General features: G+C 34.9%; 1 protein-coding gene across 1 annotated transcript; it reads left to right on the forward strand.

Moving 5' to 3' along the window:
* The first annotated feature begins 1,766 nt into the window (after nt 1–1,766).
* Nucleotides 1,767–23,292, forward strand: LOC141845618 (protein FAR1-RELATED SEQUENCE 5-like). The gene is made up of 5 exons (XM_074733680.1): nt 1,767–2,388; nt 19,778–22,079; nt 22,151–22,293; nt 22,399–22,608; nt 22,693–23,292. Exons 2-5 carry the CDS (start codon nt 19,778–19,780, stop codon nt 22,792–22,794), a joined length of 2,757 nt encoding a protein of 918 aa, XP_074589781.1. The 5' UTR covers nt 1,767–2,388; the 3' UTR covers nt 22,795–23,292.
* The last annotated feature ends 1,587 nt before the right edge of the window (nt 23,293–24,879 follow it).

The raw sequence follows: 24,879 nt of genomic DNA on the forward strand, positions 1-24,879 counted from the left end.
CAATCCTGCTTGTTTGATCGATCTAACCTAGTTTAGAGATATCCTATAAACAAATAGCATTTATCCTATTCTTTGGTCAATCGAACAGCTGGTCCGATCGATCGAAATATTTGGTTCACCGAAAATCCTTTTCCGGTTGCCTATACCTTATGACTCAGTCGATTACATTTGAGTCCACCTAGAGTTGAGTCTATCCTCATTCGAATATAAGTCACTCAACTCTCGTCTCACTAGCTTACCTTGCGCATGCTTCCTCTAACTTCTCATCCCTTGGATGATCACTCCTCGTGCCATCCTTCTTGCTCCACCGAAGTATTGTAAATCTCGGATGCACCGAGCCTGTTGCCTCCCTTTCGATGCCATCCTTGTTGCTCGCTTACGTCTTTTGCCAAGGTTTGCTATCTCCAACTCCCCTCATTCTTTCCGGTGCTCAGGTTCTCATACCACTTCACCATACTTAATGGATTCTTAGCCATTGGGTACCTATGTATTATCTTAAGTCCCTTCACACATAGACACACATATGAAAAACACAACAAGATCTAATTTAAACTTATTTGATAATACATTAAAACACTCGTGACTTCACCACTTAGGGGTTCTAACAGACACTTGTGTACCCTTTTACCTAAGTGTACAGTTCACTCTACTCATCTAACTTGGAGTATCTTCCAGTCGTGAGGTCTTTTATCGCCAAGTTGCATCCCTCAAATGCTTTGAGCATGCGGCTCCTCCTTATCCATCCTTCTCGCCTTTGTTTGCATATGTTTCCTCCTTGACTTGCTAGTGCTCTAATGCTCTTTCATTATATGATCCCTTAGATGCATCATCCTTCTCTGATCTTACGAACCTTGAGCCATCGAGCACTCAAAATCTGTGTACTTGATAGACTTTGCACACATATAAAATCACAAAAAAACTAACTTAAATCTTTTACCAATATTATCAAAACCATCAAGACCAAAATAAAAATTTTAACAAAACTAATAATAAAAATATTTCTAATGGAATATCTTTCACAATCTTGGAAAAGATAGTCCATAATAGATGAAAGAATTTGTAATTTATATATAGATCATGAATGTTTAGAATCCATATTAGGCAAGGAGCCATTACTCTTGCTAATGTGAATCAAAAGATGGTATCGATATAAAATCCGTATATACTCAACGACATATCTATAGTCATCACATTTATCATATCTAGTGGATTCGTATAATCGTATCTAGATTAAGATGTAGAAATAATTCCATATCTTATACGTATCCCCACGTATCATTCCACCCAATTTTACATGGATAAAAAGGGAGCTAAAATCAATATGCGGACGAATTTAGAATCTGCTCGTCTATTATTTTGAATAATAATGTGTAAATTTTAATGAAGAGTCAAATGATTATAATATTAAATGCACCCTGTAAAATCACATATCAATTATAAAGAAAAATACAATATTAAAGTATAACTAAACTCTAATATTTAACTTAAAATATTGTTTTATGCATGATTAATCTATCTATCTATATCCAATTTTATTTTGATAATCAATTAAATTTTAATTATTTTTTTATATGTCTAAATGAAGCAAGAGCTTCGAAAACAAAAACGAAAAAAACTGAAAACGAAAACGAAAACGAAAATAAAAATAAAAATGAAAACGAAAACAAAAACAAAAACAAAAAGGGCATGGACTCTGAAGTTGTAAGGCAATTGCCTAAATAATGTATAATTTTAATTCTTCCATTGAATCTTTCCGTGTCCAGGAAAAAGGAATCAGTAACCCGCAACCCTAACTTCCGCTCTCTCCTTCAGGAATACCCGTCGCTTACTACTCCGGCGGTATCGTCCACCTAACCCGACGCCGAACTCCTCAACGCGCTAGATCTCCTCACACTACCCGCCGTCGCCTCTCTGCCGACCGTCTCATGCCCTCAGGCCTCCGACCGCACGGCGCAAGCAGCTGGTCATCTTTCTATTCTTCTCCTACTGCCTTCGAGCCGAGATCTCAAGCCCTCGCTCTTTAGGCCTCTGACGATTGTCGCCGAGAAGAAAAGCCTTCACCTTCTGTTTCGTCTTTCTCCGATCAGTTTAGTCGAGGGCAGTGTCATCTGCCCGTCAGAGCCGCTGACGACAAGAACCTATCAACAACTTATTGGCAAGCAACCGACTAAAAGTCCTCCCCAATCACCCCTATGGCCCTATTCTTCGGCTCTACTTCAACCTGGCCGGCGTTAGTGGATAGTATCTCGCTAACTGGGAGGCTGTGATCCGTCCTCAGCAAAAGCGCCAGAAGGGAGAGAATCTACCTTCAGGCGTCAGGTTTCTGTGGTACGGGCTTCCGTTAGTCAGCGACTTGATGTAACGTTATCGTTTGAATTCTCAGTTGATGTAAGTATTCCTTTGATTCCAGATACAACCTTGAGCTCGTTCATTGAACTGGTACATTTTAATTGAACCTTAAGTTAGTTATTATTTATTGCTGACTGTCGGCCTTTGCAAGCTTCTGCTAACTTATGTGGTGAAGGAAGAGCAATACAATTATGCACATAAAAAAGATAATAAAATGTAGAAGTAATATTTCCTTGGTAGACCTTGAAAATTCTTGAAGACTTGGAAACTTGATACATCATTTGAATGCCCTTACAACTGTAGAGTTCCATTGCAATTTTTAGATTCTTCACATGATTTTTTGAATTCTATGAAGTTATTGGACATCCCATGCTATCTTTAACTCTCCATAAGATTATTAGCATATTCATATCAGTTTTTGATGTTCACATGAGCCATTTGATATCCTTGGTTATTATGTGTACACTTGTTGCTCATATTGTAACCTCTAGTAGAGCTCCTTTACTAAGATAGATGATTCATCATAGTTTCCCTTATTCTAAAGAAATTGACCTTGGTAAGTGGTTGTGACAATTGATATATTATATAACGAAGGACATGCTTTTATAAAATTCCTTGGAGTTGTTCCGAATGACATCATGATTTTGTTGTTTAATAAAGAGAAATCATCATGCATTGAATTGTAATAGAAACTGCTGTGTCATCAAGAATCCCCTTTTCTTCATCGTTGTTGGCTGGATGGCTAGAGCTTTTGGTGGGTTGTTACATGGTTGATTATTTTTAGATGAAGGAAACTTAGAGTAACACAGTGAGGAGTTAAATCCTTCCTATAGAAGTTGGGTTAACTTGAATGAAAGTCATCATGCTCAAATTGTAGACAGTGGAAAACTGGAGCACAAGATGAATTTGGCACGACAATGCATGGTCGAATAGGGAGGGAGAGAAGAGAGTCTAAGGGAGAGAAGGTAGGTGAGGGGAGAAGGAGAGGAGTACCTAATGGATGGGAGGTGGGTGATCAATGATAGGCTGTGACATGCGAGAGGATTCAAGGAGAGGGAGAGTTAAATATTATTCTTAACCTTTTAAAAATGACACTAACCTAATTAAATACAACTAAATTGAACTATCCTTTATATAAATTTAAAATTGGTTGATTAAATTGGCCAAAATAAATCCAAATGAAGCCCACACCCCAATTGATTTTAATAACCATATCTATTCAATGAGTTACACCTACCCTAAATCAACTTCCATTACTCCCAAACTCAAAAGTTTAGTTTGATTTAACTTAATTAGTCATCCAAAAAATTTAAAAAATAATTTAAAATGTAAAAAATTCAAATACGGTAAAACTTGGTATCTAACATCAATGAAGATTTTGTTTTGTGTTCTCTTTTTATAGAAAAAGCTAGTGCGAGTGAGTGATGGGAAAATTAGAGATCGATACGATCGTGTTAAACTTCTTCTCTCCTCCTCCTTTGTATTTTCTCTCAACTTTGATTTAAGCATTGTGATATCTAAAAAAAGAATGATAAATCCCAGTTAGTCTCATAGACTCAATCCCTGGGGGTGGTCGGCCCGGTCCCACGGAAGTTTCCCACCGACCACCAGGGTAAATCGGGAAGCGCATACGGCAGCCAATCTAGATGCCCAACATCCTTTGATTGCGTTCCCCATTTGGAGGAAAATTCCTGCAAATACGCCGTAGCTGGGGATCGAACCGCGGGTCCCTGGGTCACAACCCGGATGTCCTACCGTTGCACCATTGCCCCGGGGACAAAGCAATGTGATGTCTAGAGTTCTATAGGATCTGTTACTTAAATGAAAATTTATTTTATTAAATTAAAAAATAATTCATTATTTTTCACTATTTTTAATTCATTCCATTGAATTGTCATTGAAAATCAATGATAATTACAATAGGTCTGCCTGAAAGGATCATATTATTTTTTAAAAAGAAGTTCTATCCAATTCAAAGCTATAAAATGTTTTCAGCCAAGGCCCTTCTATGTTGAAGGGGATAAACGCTCCATCATCCATTTTGCCTTTCTCTAGAACTACTTTGAACCCAATGCAATTGATTCAACATCGCTTGTTCATAGGGAAAATAGTAAGTGTACATCATCCATTCACCTTGACAAGATCGTAGCGTTAGTAGAGTCGGGAATTCATAAGAAGAATCAATTGACATGGCATGTTGAATTGTTCACCATTGAGTTTGTTGTTCACATGCGTTGAATCGATTGAAGTGATTGAATTCGAGTCCTATAGAGTGAGTGTGTCCTCAAGTAAAGATAGGTTATGCTTCTATTAGCTCTACAATGGAGTCACTGCATGGAGGCGATCTCAAAGACTACTAGAGTCTTTTCTTTTTAGGGGTCAATAGTAGGTGCCAAACCTAAAGCAGACGAATAACTCCTTTCAATTCTCATGAGATGTGACACCCAACTTCCCATTTTGAGAAAGAGTTGGATTGATGCATTGACTCTTCATTCTTTGAAAGTATTTTAGGTCTTCAAAAATTATAATTGCATGCTTCATTACCCTCATAACCTCAGCTTATATTGTTAGGCCTATGAAGCAAACACATTTGCTCCACTAGAGTTAGATGAAGTTGATCTCGAAAGTCCAAGACTCCACTAGAGTTAGAGGAAACTAATCTTGAAAATCCTAGGGCTTATTTAGAAGATTTACATGGAAAATCACTTATCCGTATAGTCCAATCCATTGCAAGCTAAATCTGGTCTTGGTGTGGGTAATTGTTAGAACATTCATCCCTTTTTGCAATTATGCTCAAGAATTCTTAGGCGGGCAAAGAGTTTAAGTTAGGTTTGTTACTAAATTTGCTATGTGTGTAAAATTGTGCAGACTTGCTAAAGATAAAGGTTAACTTGGCATGAACAAGTTGGTTGATGGCTCAAGATCTGTAGAGATCGGATAAGGATGGTGTGGGCATTCAAAGACCACAGGATGAGGAGCATCACAACATGACTGAGTTAAGGAGGTGAACTATGTAAGTGAAAGCGTGAAGGATAACATGAAGAGCGAGTCGAGGGCCCAACGCATTTAAAGGACAAGTAACTTGGCAAGAGCAGACCTTAAAGCTTGGTAAGACTCCATGAGGAATATGAGTGGAGTGACTTGCATACAAGGAATATGAGTAGATGTCAACATAAGTGGACTCGACCTTAAATGTGGTATTCAACTAGTATTGGAGACCATTCTATTGGTGGTTGAGAAACTCAATATCCCAAATGTTTTAGTGTGTTGTAGTTTTACCAATTGAGTAGTGGTTGAGAAACTCAATATCCCAAGTGTCTTAGGGTGTTGTTGTTTGATTGGTCAACTAGTGAATGAGTCCATTGATGAACCAATTAGTTAACTGATAAACCAAAACCCCAAGTTGAATCTATTTTGGGGTATGTGGCTTTGATCTCGTCAATCGACGAGAAACTCAGTCGACTGACTAATCTTTCAAATAGTGGACTAATGCAATGGGATTTGGATTAGTTGACAAATACTACAATGATCGATTCAAACATAGTATTAAAGGTCCAATCAAGGTTTAAAATCTCGATCCGTATTGAGGTTTCGATCCCGGACAAGAACAATATAATTTCGGTATCGTATCGTGTTGATATAGTTTCGGCCATAACCCATGGAGGCCGAAACTATAAAATAACCCATGGAGGCTGTCACAGCACCGTGGGTCTCGCAGAGGGTTTTAGGAATATATAAAATTTTATTAGAATTTTTAATAAATTTTTATATATTTTAATGGGATAATTTGATTATAATTTTAGGAAATATGTTTGATTATTTATTTAAGTTAGGGGTTGATTGGATTCATTAAAAAATAATAACATAATTAAGAGATAAATAAATAAAAAATTATTATATATTCTTAAAATCAAAATAAATAAAATATATAATTAATTAGATAATTTTATTAGGGTTTAATTAAGTCTCTTTGAATTATCTCTATCTTAGTTAGGAGTTAATTGAGTTAATTAAAGTTCAATTTTAATTTAAAAAAACTCTGTTTTCTCGACAGTGCGCGACCTTGGCACTATTGCGAGGTTGTGTGACCCCTTCGGCGCACTTGCCGGGGTCATGCGACCCCTCCAACCTGGCCGCGGGTTCATGTGACCCATTTGACCTGGCCGCGGGGTCATCCGACCCCTCTGACTTGGCCGCGGGGTTGCGCGACCTCTTCGACGTGGTTGCAAGGTCTCACGCTCTGGCGCGACCGTGGGGGTTGCGTGCTCCGATGCGACTGTGGGGGTCGCGCGACCACTTAGGCATGGTCATCGGGGTCGCACGACCCCGATGGCGTAATAGCTGGGGTCGTGCGATGCCTCCGTGGCTGCGGTTGGGCTTAGTGTCATGTCGTGCTGGTTGGTAGGCGGAACGAAATATTTCGTTCATTTCGATCGGCTCAGCATGATATTTCAATCCTTGGGTCCAATGACAAGATTCAAACAGAGTATTGAAGGTCCACTGACAAGATTCAGATAACGATACGATGGATTAATCAATTGATGCTAACCAATAATTGATTAGAGAAAAAGGCTATAAAAGGAACTTAAGGGTTGCAAAAACTAACAATAATTAAGTGCTATTAACATCCAAACTTTGTCCCTGAATTAACTTTTATTGTATTCCTCTCTTCTCTATTTTTGTAAGTCCTTTGCGCAAGAATTGTAAAAGGTTTTCAACCTTCAGTGTTGCTGAGAAGGAGAAAGTATAGAGGTGTTCTTGGGAGTAATCCACCTACAGATTATAGTCGTGGAGTAGGGGTCGTTGGGGGACGAATGAGCCAAGTTAAACAATTGCGTCATCTAGTTTGGTTCATTTTGTATTTTTATTTCTGCTGCATTATTCTTTTAGAACACCAACTCATAGGAAAGTGGTATTCACCCTTTCCTTCTCTACCACATTGGCCATCAATCGAACACACACTAACAAGTGACATTAGAGCCTTGTTGCATTCGAAGGAAGCCAACCCTTTCCGTACATGAACATGAAGGCCACGTGGGATATCCTAGCTCTTCATTGAACGAAGCCAACCATAGGACACCTTTTTGCACTATTGACAATCTATGAAGACTCTTCTTCATCCGAAGGCAAAGCAAGGGTCACTTATATAATAAGCAAGGAGTATCTTCCTCAGGAAAAGAGACATCACATCAAGGAGTAAATGGTTGTGCCTCAGTGGACACCGTGAGGTAAATTCTACTTGATATGATGTTGAATTGGTAGATTTGGTAATTTTATACATAGATTATTTGATAAATGTGAAAAGAAAAATAAAATGTCGATAGAAAATTCCTATTTTAGAAGAAAAGATTAATTTTATTATTCCTTGTGATACAAGGCATCATATTAGGATTGAAAAACTAGAACTAAAAAAATGAATATTTGAAAAGTTAAATTGATACCTTAATAGTAGTTTTGAAAAAAATTCACTATAGAGTTCACAATCCTTGACCATGATAATAGGGAGTCAAAGGGTAAACTTTAGCAAAAATGGTTTAGGTTATAAGGTATTAAAGAAAAAAAAATCTTACTATTGTCGTATAGCTAGAGGACAAACTAAGACTAATATCATTGCTAGGAAATGAGTGCCTAGAAAGTATTTAGCTAATCTAGTTGAACCTAACTTGTTTTAGTTGCCAAAATCCTTTATTAGTCATTAGAAGACTTTTTATAGTCAACCATATTAGAAGTAACTCATAATATTATATGGTTGACTTAACATGATTGGTGTTATTGTATGAAAACCGTTTCTTTAATTTTAAAATTTTTGGTTATTGTTGCAAAATATAGTTTAAAAAAAAGGGAAATAAATACAAAATTGAGTTTTTGTGAGCATTTCCATGTTTGTACCAAACTTACAACATTATCATGAAAATCATTATTATGAAAATAATTTTTCACTGATAAACATGTATAAAGGAAAGTCCTACAAATTTTTAAAATTTTGAGAAACTTATATAATTTCTTAGGCATTTTAGGAGGCTAGCACAAAAACAAACTTCTGAACACCAGTCGACTAGTTAATGGTTTTAGTCGATTACATTGGACAAAGTTTGAAATTGTTCACATTCATGGTTTCACGTTAGATTGGAGTTTTAACATGTCTAATGAATATTTTTAGCCTGGTTTGGCACATTTTTTGATGAATGACAAAGGTGGAGAGACGTAAGGTGTTAAGTTAACCTTTATTCTCCAATATCATATTTTTGAATAATTCCTATCTCAAGAGGAGCTTAGGTGAAGGGAGAGTTGATCATGATTTAACTTATATGTTGCATTTTTATGCCTTGCTTAAACATATTGTTAATAAAAAAGGAGATTGTTTAAACATTCATCCCTTTTTGCAATTATGCTAGATAATTGTTTTGATGAGTTCAGAAAAGAGTTTAAGTAGGGTTATTGATATTCTTGATATATGTGTGCAAAGTTGTGGATGACTTGCCAAAGATACACGACTTGGAATGACCAAGGAAGTTGATTGCTTAAGGTCACTAGAGATCAGAGAAGGTAGGGGTGCAAACTAATTGAGCGAGCTAATGAGCTTTTCGAGTTAGTTTGAATATTTGATTTGTATTCGAAATTATCAAATTCGAACTGAATTCAAATACATAATATTTTGTTCAATTGTTCATAGGATGCTTGTGAGCTTTTATTTATTTATTTTATATATTTATTAATTTTTTAATATTATGTATAATGGTAAAGTTGTTGCCGTGTAACCTGGAGGTTACGAGTTTGAGTCTCGAAAACAACCTCTTACAAAACAAAGTAAGATTGTGTATGATAGACCCTTGAACCAAACTCGAATTTGAGCCATTCCAAGCTATAGTTCGATTTTGCTGAAATAAGGTTCGAACAACTTAAACTCTCGAATTTTATGTCGAATTGAGCTCGAGCCAAAATTATTTGTATTTTTAAACTTCGAATTGAATTTGAATACCACACATTGTTTGAGTTCGAACTTGAATATCAATATTTGTATACTATTCGACCTGATTCGTTTTATTTGCACCCCTAGGAGAAGGATGATGTAGACATCTATGGGATCGTAGGATAAGGAGCATCACAACACTGTTGAGTCAAGGAGGTGAACTATGTAAGCGAAGGCATGAAGGGTGTCACGAGGAGAGAGTTGAGGGTTTGATGCATTTGAAGGATGAGTAGCTTGACAAGAGAAAACCTCAAAGCTTGGTAAAATTTTATGAGAGATGTCAGTGTATATACAAGGGAAATGGGCAGATGCTAACTTAGGCGAACTCAACCTTAGATATGGTTGGGGTTTGGGTGCCAAGTTGATTGGTGTTGGAGACTGGCCAACTAGTGGCTAAGAAACTCAGTATCTCAACTTTCTTAGTGTAGAAATTACATTTATTAGTTCAGATCCTTCACGTGTTTTCTTTATTCCCCTAGGTTGTTTGATATGCCCTTTTTTCCTTACCAAGTTCAGCAATAATTTTAAATCATTTTATGGTACGATGCTGATACTCTTGTCAATTGCCAATTGCCAATTGACTGCATAAAAACAAGAACAATGTGCAAAAGTAAATATCATGATTATGTAAGAAAGTTGGAAGCTTCATCAGCAATCTGTGTTCGTCCCAGTTATTTGAGATTAACCACATAAATCTCATTCCTTCAGTGAGCTATATAGGTTAAGAATGTTGGAAGCTTTGCCTGTCCAGATATTCCTCTTTAGTGTTATTATACAGTTATGTGGTTCATTGAGAATGCAGACGCTTAATGTCCTTCATTTCATCCTTCCTTTTGAGCTCCCTTCAAATAGATGAAAGAGACAACAAGTTTAATAAGTTTTTTTAAAAGTGACATTTGAAATCTCAGTTTAACATGATTATATTTTAACTATACAGATGTCACTGTGACTACATGATACAAAATTGCATTATACAAGATGGGGCATAGATTAGTAATGTATAAGATAATTTTTTCAAGTCATTTGATGGGTACAGATTCAGTTTCCATTCATAGAAATAAATCAAAATCAGCAATCATACACAGCAATCTCAAGAGTTTATCAATTGTACATATATACATTTATATTAAAACTCAAGACAATACTTAGCTTAATCCGAATGATAAGAATTGATTGTCTGGTGGTTGCTTTGTTAGTCTATGACCTGTGAATTTAGTCTCCATCTATTTCAGTGTTAAAACATAGACAAATGTTTTGTATGGATCCATCAAACTATTACACTAATATTAGGTCTTTTCCTGCAAGGAATGCATTGTAGGTCCGATTGCAACGTCTTGGTAAGGACCATTATATATCGATAAGACCTTGGGTGTAATACTAAATATGCAAGAGTTCTCACATTATAAGTTGGATAAGACTGACATTATCGGAATGTTGATTATTTTAAATTTAGAACACCGAATATAGGAATGCTCACTTGCAAAGCAATAGATATAGTAGATACGATGATTAGGACAAGAATTAATAATTTGTATTTATAAGAAATGAAATGTGTAGGAGAGTAGACATAGATGATAAAAGAACACATGTTTTAAATTATGACATACAAGAAAGAGTAAAACGAGAAATGAAGTAGGTATTGTTGTAGATAGTTTATTAAAGGACGAAGTAGTAGTAGTTGGAAGTGAGATATAATTATACCTCTCAAGATAGTAGTAACAAAAGAAACTATTAGTGTAACTAACATATATGCATCTTAAGTAGGAGTAGATGAATATAAAAAATATAAGTTTTGAGAAGATATAGATGAGATAGTATAAAAGTTTTTGACAAACGAGATTATTTTAATAGGAGGAGATTTAAATGAGCATGTAGAGTAAGAAATATAATAAAGTACATGGGGGCTATGGTTTTGGAATAAGAAATGAAGTAAAAATTATATTGGATTTTGCTATAACACATAAACTTATAATAGCTAATATGTTTTTGAAATAGAGAAGAATACTTGATTACACTCAAAAGTAGTAATAATAAGTCACAAATTAACTTATGGCCCGGAAGAGAGATGGAAAAATTTATAAAGTTTGTAAGATCATCCTTGGAGAAATATTAACTACATTGGTTAATGATATTAGATACGTGCCTTAAACATAATATTAATCGAAGGAAAATATGCATGACTCCTAAGATGAAGTGGTGGAAATTAAAGAAGTGGGAAATAAAGTATATTTAATGAGAGGGCAGAATCACAAGTATTAAAAGAAATACATTGCAACTTGAATACGACATGAGATAAAATAACATCAAATTGTCAAGAGCACTAGCACCACCAAATAAAGAATCTTGGTGGTGAGATGAGGAAGTATAAGAGAAATTGAAGTTAAAAGGAACAACCTATGCAAAGAATGAAGTTTTCGAACGCTTGTATTGACAACTTGATACAAAAGAAGAGAAAGAGACAACTATAGATTAGCTAAAGCCATAGAGGAAAATAACCGATCTTACTTAAATAAAATGCATTAAAAATGAATCAATAGGGTACTAGTGAAGGATGAGGAAATGAGTAATGAAAGAGGTATTTTTATTAATTTTTTAATGAAGGTTTGAGTTACCAACTTAACTTAGCGAAAATAAAAATTTAAACTTTTATTGAAGAATTCAAATTTCAAAAGTAGAACAAATATTAAATGGAATGAAAAATTAAAGAATGGTTGGACTATATGATTAAGTTATTTAGTCTCGTATATAAAAATAAAGAAGATATACAAAATTATGCGAATTATAGGGGTATTAAACTAATGAGTCATATCATGAAACTTTGGGAAAGAATGAGAGAAAAAAGATTAAGAAGACAAAGGTGACTAAGAATTAATGGATTCATGCTTGAAAAGTCTACGATCGAAGCTGTACCTCTTTTGAAAAGTATAAGGAAAAGAAGTACACATGGTATTTATCGACCTAGAAAAAAATTATAACAGTGTCCTAAGAAAAATTATATCGAGAACTTTAAAAAAGAAAAGTGATAGTATAACATATATTAAAACAATTAAGGATATGTATGAGAATGTAATAATACAATTAAATCTAGTTGGATTAACCAAAATATTTTCTATAAAAATAGGATTACATTAAGGATCAACTCTATATTCGTATTTTTTTACACTAATTATGGATGAGCTCATTGAACACATGAAAGATATATTATTATAGTGTATGTTGTTTACAACTGATATTGTTTTGATTGATGAGACATGTGAAAGAATAAATGCTAAGTTGAAATTTTTATGGGAGATATTGGAAGTTAAAGGTTTTTGGCTTAATATAGTAAAGACAACTATGTAATTTGAGTTTAGTAGTACTAGACATAGCAAAACAATTATTAAGAGAGGAGCTAACGAGTAATTGAATGTTTTAAATATTTAGGATTATTTTTGCAAAAGTATGAAGGGATTGATAGAAATGTTTTGCATAGGATGCAAGCTAGATAGTTGAAATGAAGGAGAGCATTAGTGTTTTTTGTGATCATAAGGTATTTCTAAAATTTAAAGGGAGGTTTTACAAAATGATGGTTAGATTTGCTATGTATATGAAGTTAAATGTTGGACTATAAAATGGACACACGAGTAGAAGATGAGAGTCACAATGATGAGAATGTTAAAGTGGATATGCAGACATACAAGGATTGTCTAGATAAGAAATGAGAATATTATAGAAAAAATTGGATTGCACATATTAAGGAAAAATTTTGAGAGATGTGTTTACAATAGTATGAATTATACTTAGGTAACTAATAAATGCCCAGTAAGGCGATGTGCGATCACGACAAGTACACATTAATTGAGAGAGACCAAAGAAGATTTAGTTAGCAACAATAAAATAAGATAAAATTTATTTAAATATTGATGAGGACATGGTAGGGAATCGAGTCTAATAACGTAGGAGGATCCATATAGCCGATTCACTTTGTGGGATGCCTTGTTTATGCTCTTGCATTCAAAGTTGTGATAGGAGATTTGACTCAAAGGTTATTTCTTTCCATTTCTAATGGTTGATTTTTGTTGGCAATTGACAAATATAATTAACTTTAGAGCAAGTTTTTTGGTTTGCATCAAAAAAGGAATTGCGCAGAAATAGGATTTTGCTAGAATAATTGTGGACACAAGAAAGTCTCTGCGGTCTAAATTATTTCTTTGCGTTCTAAAATGTAGCTTGGATGGGGTTGTACACATGATTTAAAATTTTATATCGCACCGTATGAAATTATTTCGATAAATTATTAAATTTGATACTACCCAACACACACAATGTCTTCTTCATCTCTTTCCTCTTTCAATCTCCAATTCACCATCGATATTATGCATCAGAGCGTCAACACGATACTGAAATGGTATCATTCCAATTAAAGATCAAAACTCCAACATGACTCAAAATTTTGAACCTTGGCTTATACATGTTCCAAGATTTAAGATTCCATTCCATAGTTATCTCATCCACGGTTAAACTAGTATACTATTGTCTCAATTTCTATCTAAACTCACAAGTCAAAGTAAGTGGCAAAATTAGACTTTTTTTTCTGGGTTAGGCATTAAATCAAAATCGATTTTGTTAAAAAAATCAAATCATTTTTTTATTTAGTTCAGTTCATTGTTTTAATTCAAACCAAATATCGAACAGTCTTAATTAGACTTGGAGGGTAGAGAAAAGGAAGTGCTTCATGGTTCTTGAGAGTAGGAAGATAAAAAAGGTTGCTAGTCATTTTCTTTTTTTCTAAAATATTTATTTTGAAAGTTTAGGACACTTCTATAAATTACAAGGCAAATTTTATAATAGTTATAAATAGGGAGCCCTACCTTTTGTGCTAATGCCCTACCTTACCCTAATGAGCTTCCATTATGGGTGCCACATTAGACAAAATTGATGAAGTGGTGAGTATAAATATTTAAAAAGTTAAAACTCACTCAAAAAAAAAAACTCATTTGAAAGAACTCACCACCTTCATGGTTTTTGGTGCTGAGTTGTGTTGGTTAGTTGGGGTAAAATTTAGTGTTATGCTCGCTGACTGACATGTGAGATAAACTTGACACTGATGGCATGTGGCAGAACAACAACACAAAGATGAGTGTGGCAGAACAATGAAACAAAGAGGGGCGTGAAAGAATGATGAAACAGAGAGGGTGACAAACGACGAAAGAGAGAAGAGAAGAGAAGAGAGGAGAGAATGAGAAGAGATACACGACGACAAAAAGAAATGGAGAGGAGGGGAGAAGATTAATTAGTTATCTAAAATAAATTTACAAATAATTAAAATGGAAAAATAGGATAAAATTTAGTATTTAACAACGATGAAGTGTTTTTATGTTCTTCTCCTCCTTGTTTGTTTTCTGTTAGCTTTTGTTCTAGGTCAAGAATGATATATTACTTTGATTAAATAAAAATTTATTAGATTAAGAATTTTATTCTATTTATATATGTTTTATTGGAATATGATTAAAGATATGTTGGTTACAATACATAACTAAATGGATTAGATTATTATTATTATTATTTTTTTAAAAAAATCTAACTTAGAGGTCAATTAAAAGGTATAAAAAATCTTCAAATTCAATTTGATTTATTAAAAAAAACTTGAATTCAAAATTTTCAAATTTAATTGAGTTGAATTGAGTCAAATTTCATATGTTTTTAAAAATTTTATACTTGTAAAATTATATAAATTTAATTATAATATTTAAAAATTTAATTTAAGCCTACAATATAATGTTTTACATATTTAATGATCAAAGTTCTTATCAAATACAAATTTCAAACATTATATAAAAAATCTCATATAGTTGTTGTACATATTTAATTTAAGACTTTGTTGTTGTTGTACATAAAAACATAAAAAATATAAATATATGTTCATTACAAATAGAATTAGATCTTTATTCTCCGCTTATGTTGGTATGGTTCTCCAATTAGTTTGGAAACATATCTGGAAGGTCATGGTACATTTCCTATCTCATCAACAAGTCCACCATCTTTCTGTATTATCACAATCGTTTTATTAGATCTTACACATTCATACTAGAGGATTGTGAATGGTTTGTTTCTTTCTCAAGAATATTTCATGATCATATATCCACACCTGTTAAAAATGTGGATCTCTTTTACCTCGATCCAGCTGATGCACTAGTTGCAGAGTTTGCTGTAAACTAATGGAAAACTAGTAAATTTTTGGCACAGCTATAAGGATATACACAATTTTTTTCCTCCCATTGATAGATGACAACTGGCACCATCTTATTTTTTGTTGGTTCTGCTGGCAATAAAAATCTCTTTCTAGTTGGGGACCAAACTTAACATGGAATAAGACTTCAGACCTCACTCATCTTTAAAGGTTAATGTTTGTTGTTCCTACCTAGAGGTAGGCATCAAGCAAGGTTTAAAATCTTGAATAGTGCCAGAGTTTCTTTGATCAGAATGATACTATTTCAATATTGTGCTGACGTTCTGATGCATGATATAAATGACAATTATATACTTATGTTCAAATTTTATTTTCTATTAGAATGGTACTATTTTGACATTATTTTGTATGAAGACAAACTAAAAAGAACAACATTTTCCTAATTCATCTTTACTTTGTTTTAACATGCCAAGGGATGCCGAGTGTTGGCATGAAATGATACTCATTGACATAATTGACACAATGACAGAGAAAACATTGTCTATGTAGAGTAGTATCTAGATTTAGAATGACATATTTTGATCGTTTTGCTTGACATGGTATCTACTATCATTTAGGAAGCTAGAACATATATATCACTAACTGATTGACACCTAGGATTGGTAGTAGGTGCTTTATGGACAATTAATTAATTAAATAATTAAGAAATTGCCTTATCTCTCTTTTTCTCTCATATAGAGAAATGCTACAGGTAGAGATCAACGTCAGTAGTTAATATCCTGCCAAGGGAACTAAAGGATTTGAAAAACCAGTTTGGGATGGGTTACCAGGGTAGTATGATCTTTTTTGCTTTGGATGCCCTATGATTGTTATTTGCTAATAATGGCTTCTATTATATCGGTATTAGGTACTACAGTCTTAGCTTTTAAAGCACAACGTATAACCACCAAACCATGGGAGTCAAAACTATTGGATTGGGATGCTGATGTGGTAAAGGGGGGTGAATACCAAAACTCACTTGCAGTGTTAGTGTGCTACAGAAAATAGTACACAATGCAAATAAAGAATACAATTAGGAAAACAAACCAGAGGGATTTTCAATAGTTTCAATTTACTTGGTTTACAATCCCTAGGTTGCTATGTTCAAGGTCTATGCACAAAGTCCATTATTTTTCTCCTCTTTAGTTAATCACTAGAAGTGGAAAAATCTTTTTCAATCAACCTATAATAAATAGGAAAATACAAATAGAATCAAGGACAATGAAGGCTTAAAAAAGACTGAGCATTGGCATGATTTTCAGATCAATGCTTATACTTCTCGTAGCCCCTCGAGTCCTATTTATAGCCTTTAGCTTGAATCTTCTCGTTGGCTGATTATTTGACTACTTGTTGCACATTAGTTGTAGTTGTCTGATCTTCAAATCTTATTTGCATCATGCCGTTGATCTTTTCATCTTTGACTCCATTTGAATTGATTGATATAACATTAGTTGATTCGTCTCAGTATTGTAAATGGTGGTAGGCGGTGGCGAGGCGGTTAGGGATCACCTACCGCCTCGGCCACTTAGGCTATGCCTAAGCGGTTGAATTTTTTTACTATTTTTTATACATAATATTATAAATAGGCATCATTCTGTATGATGTTTATGCATAAATAAATATCATGCAATACAATATAATTTATTTAAGATACAAATAAATATATAAATACAACTAACAAGATAATGAATAAAAATTCATCACCATATTAATATTAAAATTTACCATATCGTGTCGTACCGATATAATTTTGATACTTTTTAAATATAAAATATATTAATTAAAAATAAAAAATTTAATCTAATATTTAAAAATGATAAAGAATAAATATATTTAAATATTAAATTAATAGGATAATTTTATTAGATTTTAATTAAGTTTATTTAAATTATTAATTCAATCATAATTAGGAGTTGATTAAAATTATTAATATAAAGTCATTCGATTAAACCCTAAGTTAAAAACTTAAACTCTTATCCCTTACTACCGTTTCAGCTTCGGACGTCGCCGAGACCGCGCAACACTTCCGGATGCGTCGTCTTGCACTGGTGATGCATCCGTGTGATGCATCTGGGCTTGTCACTCAGCTCGAGCGACGCATCAGGGCCCTTCGCTTGACCTAGGCGATACTTCTGGGCTCGTCGCCAGGCCTGGCGATGCATCCGGACCCGTTGCCGAGCTCAAGCAACACACCCATGTTTGCATGACGCGTTTGGACTCATCGTTGGACACAAGTGATGTGTCTAGGCTCGAGCGACGAGTTAGGGTGACGTGTCTGGGCTTGCGCGACGCATCTAGACTCGTCTTCGGGCCAATGCGATGCGTCCGGAGGTGTTGATAGCGGCGGTAGCGGTGGTGGTTCCAGATGGAAGAAGGTAAGTTAGCGGACCGCTTCAACCGCTATTTAAAACATTGATTTCTTTGAACCATCAGTCTGCTTGTCCGAACTATTTGTTGACTGATTAGTGCTCAATCGACTGATCAGTGCTCAATCTAGTCAAGGCCATCGCCAACAGTTGATTGATCCTTATCCATCACTCGTGATACAACGATAATACCCCAAGCAGTGTCAAATTTGGAGTATGTGAATACTAGTCAATTGAATCTCACCATCAGTCGACCGACATCATTACTCCAACCAACTAGTTCTAAGGTGGAGTCTGTATAAGTTGCTTGTCTACTCTCCCCCCCATATGTACGGGTCACTCCACTCATCTCACTTGGAGTATTTTCAAGTGTTGAGATCTACTGTCAAGTTGCATCCCTCGGATGCTTTGAGTTGTGGCTTCTTCTAAGTTATCCTTTGTGCCTTTGCTTACATAGATCTCCTCCTCAACTTGCCCAGCTCCAATGCTCCTCGTCTCGCGATCCTTTGAATGCGCTATCCTCCAATCTTATGGACTTTGAACCATCAAGCCCTCATAAACCTTGGCCTCTCTAAGTCAACCTATATATTTAGTAGACCCCGTACAACTTATCACACAAGTAGATAACCACAGGTCTAATTTAAACCCTTTATCAATTTTATCAAAACCATCAAATCCTTTGTTGCCTAAATGCAGAGGGGGACAAGAGTCCTAACAAAAACAATTACTTTTAAAACTCTCATATTGCCCTCAAACAGATTGGTTTTGGTACTCTACAGAACTCTACTGGCGGACTGCTATTCAGCATATTGTTACTTCGTGACTTTCCAGCTGCTCTATAAATGCATGTTTGATTTCTTTTGGTCCCTGGTAAATTAGGCAATATCAGCATCAAGAAATCACTTCATTTTGCCTGTTGACTTTTTTGACTATCAAGAACTACACAAGTGGATGAATATACTGCTACTGGTGCCTTCTCCATACGCCAAGCATATTATTATGCATGCTCTATGTGAGCACGAGCTAAAAGAAAACAGAGTTTAAGAAAAATTGTGATTTTTAGAGATGAGAGCCAATGGTGTGCAGAGGAGGGGTGAGGTAAGGGTGCATTGTAGATCCCTAATCATACAAATTAGTTAAAATGCATGCTCATGGTGCCATTTTTCTCCAGTGAAGCATCAAAGGCTTAGTTAGGACTATCAGAGTTGGCACAACCAGTTCAGTTGACATTATCCAATCCCCAGTTCAAGGGCTGGGGTTGGTTCCTTTTTTGACCATCAGATAAATGGATTGTTTACATGTTTCAAAAGTAGACCCACAATTAGTGTTGTATGTTTGCATATTTAATTGTTCGTTAGTACTGTGCTAATTGAGTTAAAGGGCCAAATGGGTTATGTAGGATCCTGTGATTCAACACAACCCTTCTAGCACGTTAATTAAATGGTCATATTGAGTCAAACCCTTTAAAACCATGATCTGTTCAAGTGATAGATTTTGACCCATATATATTATGGTTCATGTTTGGGTCATGACTAAACATGTCAGTTCAATGATGCACAACCAGTTTACCTTCTGGTACAAATTGTCTCCTTGGCTAAGAGAGTTGTATGAATTTGTACCCGTTAATAACTTATTATAGTCAGTACAGAGCATCTTTACTGGTCACATGTCATCTTGGATAACACAGTTGTGAGGTTCTTGGTTGGCTTGTATGAGTATTGTCTTTTTTTTTTCATTTTTTTGCACATGAAATTTTCACTCATTTATTTCCAGTTTAATCACGTTACACTTCTATATGTAGTTGGTTGCATATCAGTATTGATTCTCCCTTATTACCTCAACCACTGCGTAATTTCCACTAATTTTCTGTTTTCCTTCTCAAAGATGGAAGCATCTAACTCAACTTCAGATAGTGAATCTGTTGAGACTATCGAAGCAGCTATAAGTGAGAAAGACAAAGATGAAGGGAGGATAGATAAAATGCAAGAAGAATGTGCTTCTGGAGAGGATGTTGTGGGGAAGGAGTCTCAAACTACAAAGGATGGCCAAGCTGGTCATAACAAAAGACATAACAACATTGGGGACACATCATTTATTCCAAGGACTAACATAAATTCACTAATGGAGCCAGAGGTTGGCATGGTATTTCATTCTGAAGATCAAGCTTACCATTTCTACAACATTTATGCCCAAAGGAAAGGATTCAGTGTTAGGAAGGGTCATCTTGGGCGAAGGAAAGATGGGACAGTACGAAATAGAGTGTTCTTGTGTAGCAATGAAGGTGCACGTCAGAAACATTCTACACATATTACAAAAAAGCCACGTGAAGTAGTGAGAACTAATTGTATGGCCCGCATAGAATTCAAGGTGAGTCGTGACGGTATATGGGTTGTGAGTAAAATCATTTATGAGCATAACCATCCTCTTGTACGCCCACACAAAACACACTTGTTGAGGTCTCATAGGAGATTGCTGGCAGCTCAAGATGATGAAACTGGCGAGCAGCTAGAAAAGCCTGCACAGACTCTTGAATTTCTTATTGAAGATGATCATGATGCTGAATCGATCGGGTTTGTTTTGAAGGATCAAAGTAGCTATTTGCATACTAACAGGATCAGAGAACTTGAGAGGGGCGATGCTCAATTTCTTTTAGAATCTTTAAAAGCCAAGAAGCTAGAGGATCCCTCATTTTTCTATGCCATACAAATTGATGACAAGGAGCAAGTTACCAATTTCTTTTGGGCAGATTCACGATCAATAATTGATTACACCTATTTTGGTGATGTTATCTTATTTGATACAACTTATCGTGCAAATAAGAATGAGATGCCTTTTGCACCATTCATTGGTATAAATCATCATAAGCAAACTGTTTTGTTTGGAGCTGCTGTTTTGTTGGATGAGACAACAGAATCTTTTGTTTGGTTATTCAGAACATTAATGGTAGCAATGTCAGGGCTACAACCTCCAACTATTTTTACAGATGACTGTCCAGCACTGTCCAGAGCAATAAGTATGACTTTACCTGAGACATGTCATCGTCTTTGTTTATGGCATATACTTCAGAACTCCACCGTACATGTGTCTCATGTCAGCAACAATGACACGAACTTTCAACAGGATTTTAAAGATTGCATACATGAGGAGGGTTCCGAAGATGTTTTTTGTTCTAAATGGGTTAGGTTAATTCACAAATATGATCTGGCAGGTAACACCTGGTTAGAAGATTTGTATGCAGCTCGAGAAAGATGGGCATTAGTTTATAATAAGAACTCATTTTCTGCTTTCATGATGACAATGCAATGGAGCGACAACATGAAGAAGCACTTTAAAAATCACTTTAACAGGAAATTGCCTCTTCCAAAATTCTTAGAGCAGTATCACAAGTCACTGTATAAATTTCGTGAAAAGGAACTGTATGAAGACTATAAATCAAGGCAAACTAAACCAGTCTTGCTGGTTGACATGCCCATGCTAAATGAAGCAGCAGAATCATATACAAGGCTTATGTATAATGAATTTGAAGAGGAATTCAAGAGCCAGCTTTCATGTCTTTGTGAACCAATTGGAATGGATGGGATTGCCTATACCTTCAAAGTTACCCTTCCTGGGAAACATTCTTTTGGCATTGTTGAACTTAAACCGTCTGATCTCACAGTATCATGCAGCTGTAGGAAATTTGAATGCATGGGCATCCTGTGCATGCATGCGCTAAAGGTTTTCAACATCAACAACATCCTTCACCTGCCTTCCCAGTATATACTGAAAAGGTGGAGCAAATATGCAAATGTTGAGATTTTGTCTGAAAAACATCAACTTTTGACAAAAAGTGATAGTCAAGATCTTCTGACAATGCAGTACACCCGGGTTTGTCACAAGGCCATTACTATTGCAGTAAAAAGTGCATTTTCTGAGGATGCTTTACAAATTTTTGACCAAGAGCTTGACAAGTTGACCACTGAAGTTGAACATGTTCTGCATATGGCTCTGCTAAACAGACAAACAGAGGACAATGCGACAATAATTGAGAATATTCAGCAAGATGCCTTTGGAGGTAAGAAAATCCGTGGCAGAAAAAAACGTGCAAAAGATGGACAAGATACAAAATATAAGAAGCATCAATCCCATTCAGATTCAGTTAATACAGGAAGTGTCTACCAGACATTACACACCAAAGATAAAGCAAGTATGTTAATCACTATTGTAATTTGTGTCACTCCAGACTATTTTGTTTATACATTTTGTTTTGTGGCATAGGGCAAACATCAGATCATTTAATGATAAATGAGACATCGCATGTTCCTTCTTACCATCAGGACAGTACCACATCCTTTGGCAACACAATGCCCTTGCAGCCATCGGGTTCACCATTTCCTCAAGAGACTATTATGCCTGCTCAGGTTTTTCTGTAATGCTAATTTCTGATTGGTTTTCTTCCTAACAGGTGGAAATGACTTTTTCATCGTAAATTGTGCTCTGATTCTATTGCTCTTAATGTCATGTAGGAACCTTTTACTCCATCTCAAGGATTGTTTGACCATCAAATGGCATCCCAAGGAGCAAATAGTGCAAATATAACTTGGTGTCGTAGGGGTTCAATTGGCATACCAATGCAGGTTATGCAAGGGCAGTCCAACAACTATATGAACTGGGTGATTCAGCATCGCAACATTTCCAACTTGAATGTGCCTCCAATTCACCTTGATCATCCAATGGTACCGCGATCATCCAATGTTACTAGTTTAAATTGGAAAAGTTAGTGCTAGTTCAATAATTCTGTTGGTCTTTTCTCATCACAGCATGCTACTATTCCTGGTCAGCATCATCAGAATTTATCCCACAAGCTTACCTTTGATATTAACAAAGGTACAGCAGATACAACTGGACACATGCAACACTAGTCGGACCTTGAATGGACTAACAAAAAAGATCTACTTCAGTTAATTGGTTGGTAATAAGGTGTATAGCAGATTTTAACTGAATGGTCTGCGACTAGCTTAGCATCAGAGGCTGAGATTGAGCATCTGTAGTTCTGCAACCATAATCTTTGTAACTTGTGTAGTATCTTTGTCCTCTTTAAGTCTTTTTAATTAGATATCTTTTCGATGATTGTTTCTCCTGGTAGATATTTTATATTTACCAATGCCTTGACATCTCTTTTCCCAGATTACATGTGTTTTGGCCTTATACAATAGCTGAGGAACAAAGACTGTCATGTACAGCATAGGGATTCCACTGATGTCTGTTAACTCTGTGCTGGAGTTTGCAAATCAGTTCTGAAATTGTACAATGGTAACTTTCATCTTGTCATTGTTATATATCCTTTCTTCTGGTCTGGATATTGTATCATATGATTGTATAAGAAAAACATTGATTCAGAGAAGTGAATTAGGCGAAAATGAATTCCTGTTTTGCTGGGTTTGCTATTGTTGTGGTTTTATGAAGGTTCAAGTAACTCTCGATCATAATAGATATTAGAAACACTAAATGCTACTCTAAATTACTTATTAAACATGAGGAAATAATATGGAATTGTGTTTTGACTAATATTTAGTGTCTGTTATTTTTAAGTGACATGACTCAACAATAATATTTTTAACGACCCATTGGTTATTTTAATAAGTGGTGGTTTTTTATGGCATTGATCAAATTTTGATTAAAATTTCAACCAGTTGCAAACAAGTTATTAGCTTAATCATTTTAGGAGGTCACATGCAGACACACGTACACGATTCAAATTAAGTTTTAACTAAAACCTTAATGTTAATTTAAGTCTGTCCACGACGAATAAATTATATCATGGCTTTGTCTACAACTCAGATAAAGAAGGGTTGTATCATGTTGTTAGTCAATATGTATGAATTTATTAAATTATTATGCTAATGGTAAGGAAAATGCTATAGAATTCGATTGTAATGTCTTAGTAAGAATTTAAATGTACCGTTAAATATTTAAGAGTTTTGTGCATCTGAGTTGGATAAGAACAGACAGTATAGAAATATTGATTATCTTAAATTTAAAATATAAGAATAATTATTAGTAAAATAATAGAAGGAGTAGATATTATGATATGTTATCAAAATAATTTAATAATTCTTATTCCAATTATAAGATATAAGGTCCTATTTATAGTTAGAGTTTAGGGCATATTTTATGAAAAGTCTATAAAAAATAACAAATATTTATAACTAATACTCTCCCTCAAGTTGGAGCATAAATATTAATCATGCCCAATTTATTACAAAGATAATCAACTCGGATCTCATTTAAAGGTTTTGTGAAGATGTCCGTTAATTATTCTCCAATTTTTACATATTCTGTAGTGATCAAGCCTTGTTGAATTTTCTCACGAATAAAATGACAATCAATTTCAATGTACTTAGTCCGCTCATGGAACATGGGATTTGATGCAATATGAATAGCAACTTGATTATCACACTATAATCTTGCTGGTATTGAAATTTTGAGTCCTACTTCAGTCAACAGTTGATATATCTACATTATTTCTCATATAGACTATGTCATAGCCCTGTATTCTAATTTTGCATTGGATTGCGAAATAACATTTTACTTTTTACTCTTCCATGATACCAAATTTCCACCAATAAAGATACAATAACATGAAGTAGATCTCCTATCCATTTTAAAACTGCCCAATCTGCATCTGAAAAACATTCAATATGAGTGTGCCCATGATTTTTATATACAATACCTTGTCCGGGTGCGCCTTTCAAATAACATAAAATTTGCTCTAATATTGCCCGATGATGAACCGTTGGAGATGACATATACTGACTAACAACACTAACTGAATATGCAATATCTGGACGAGTCAAGGTAAGATAATTCAACTTTTCAACCAACCTTCGATATCTCTCTAGATGTTCAAATAATTCTCCATCTGCTGTAGGATCCACGTTCTGAGTTATTGGAGTACTAAAAGGTTTTGCCCCTAACTTTTTCGTCTCAGTTAATAAGTCGAGAAC

Source organism: Curcuma longa, chromosome 14 (genome assembly GCF_044706935.1).
Source record: "Curcuma longa cultivar G26 ecotype Majalengka, Jawa Barat chromosome 14, ITB_CL_G26_1.1, whole genome shotgun sequence".
NCBI classification, from domain to species: domain Eukaryota; kingdom Viridiplantae; phylum Streptophyta; class Magnoliopsida; order Zingiberales; family Zingiberaceae; genus Curcuma; species Curcuma longa.

Excerpts from the sequence above, each read along its gene's own strand:
- LOC141845618 (XM_074733680.1), top strand. The coding sequence starts at position 19,778 with ATGGAAGCATCTAACTCAACTTCAGATAGTGAATCTGTTGAGACTATC. Across the intron at positions 22,080-22,150 it reads ACACACCAAAGATAAAGCAA|GGCAAACATCAGATCATTTA; the intron begins GTATGTTAATCA and ends TTTGTGGCATAG. Across the intron at positions 22,609-22,692 it reads TTCACCTTGATCATCCAATG|CATGCTACTATTCCTGGTCA; the intron begins GTACCGCGATCA and ends TTCTCATCACAG.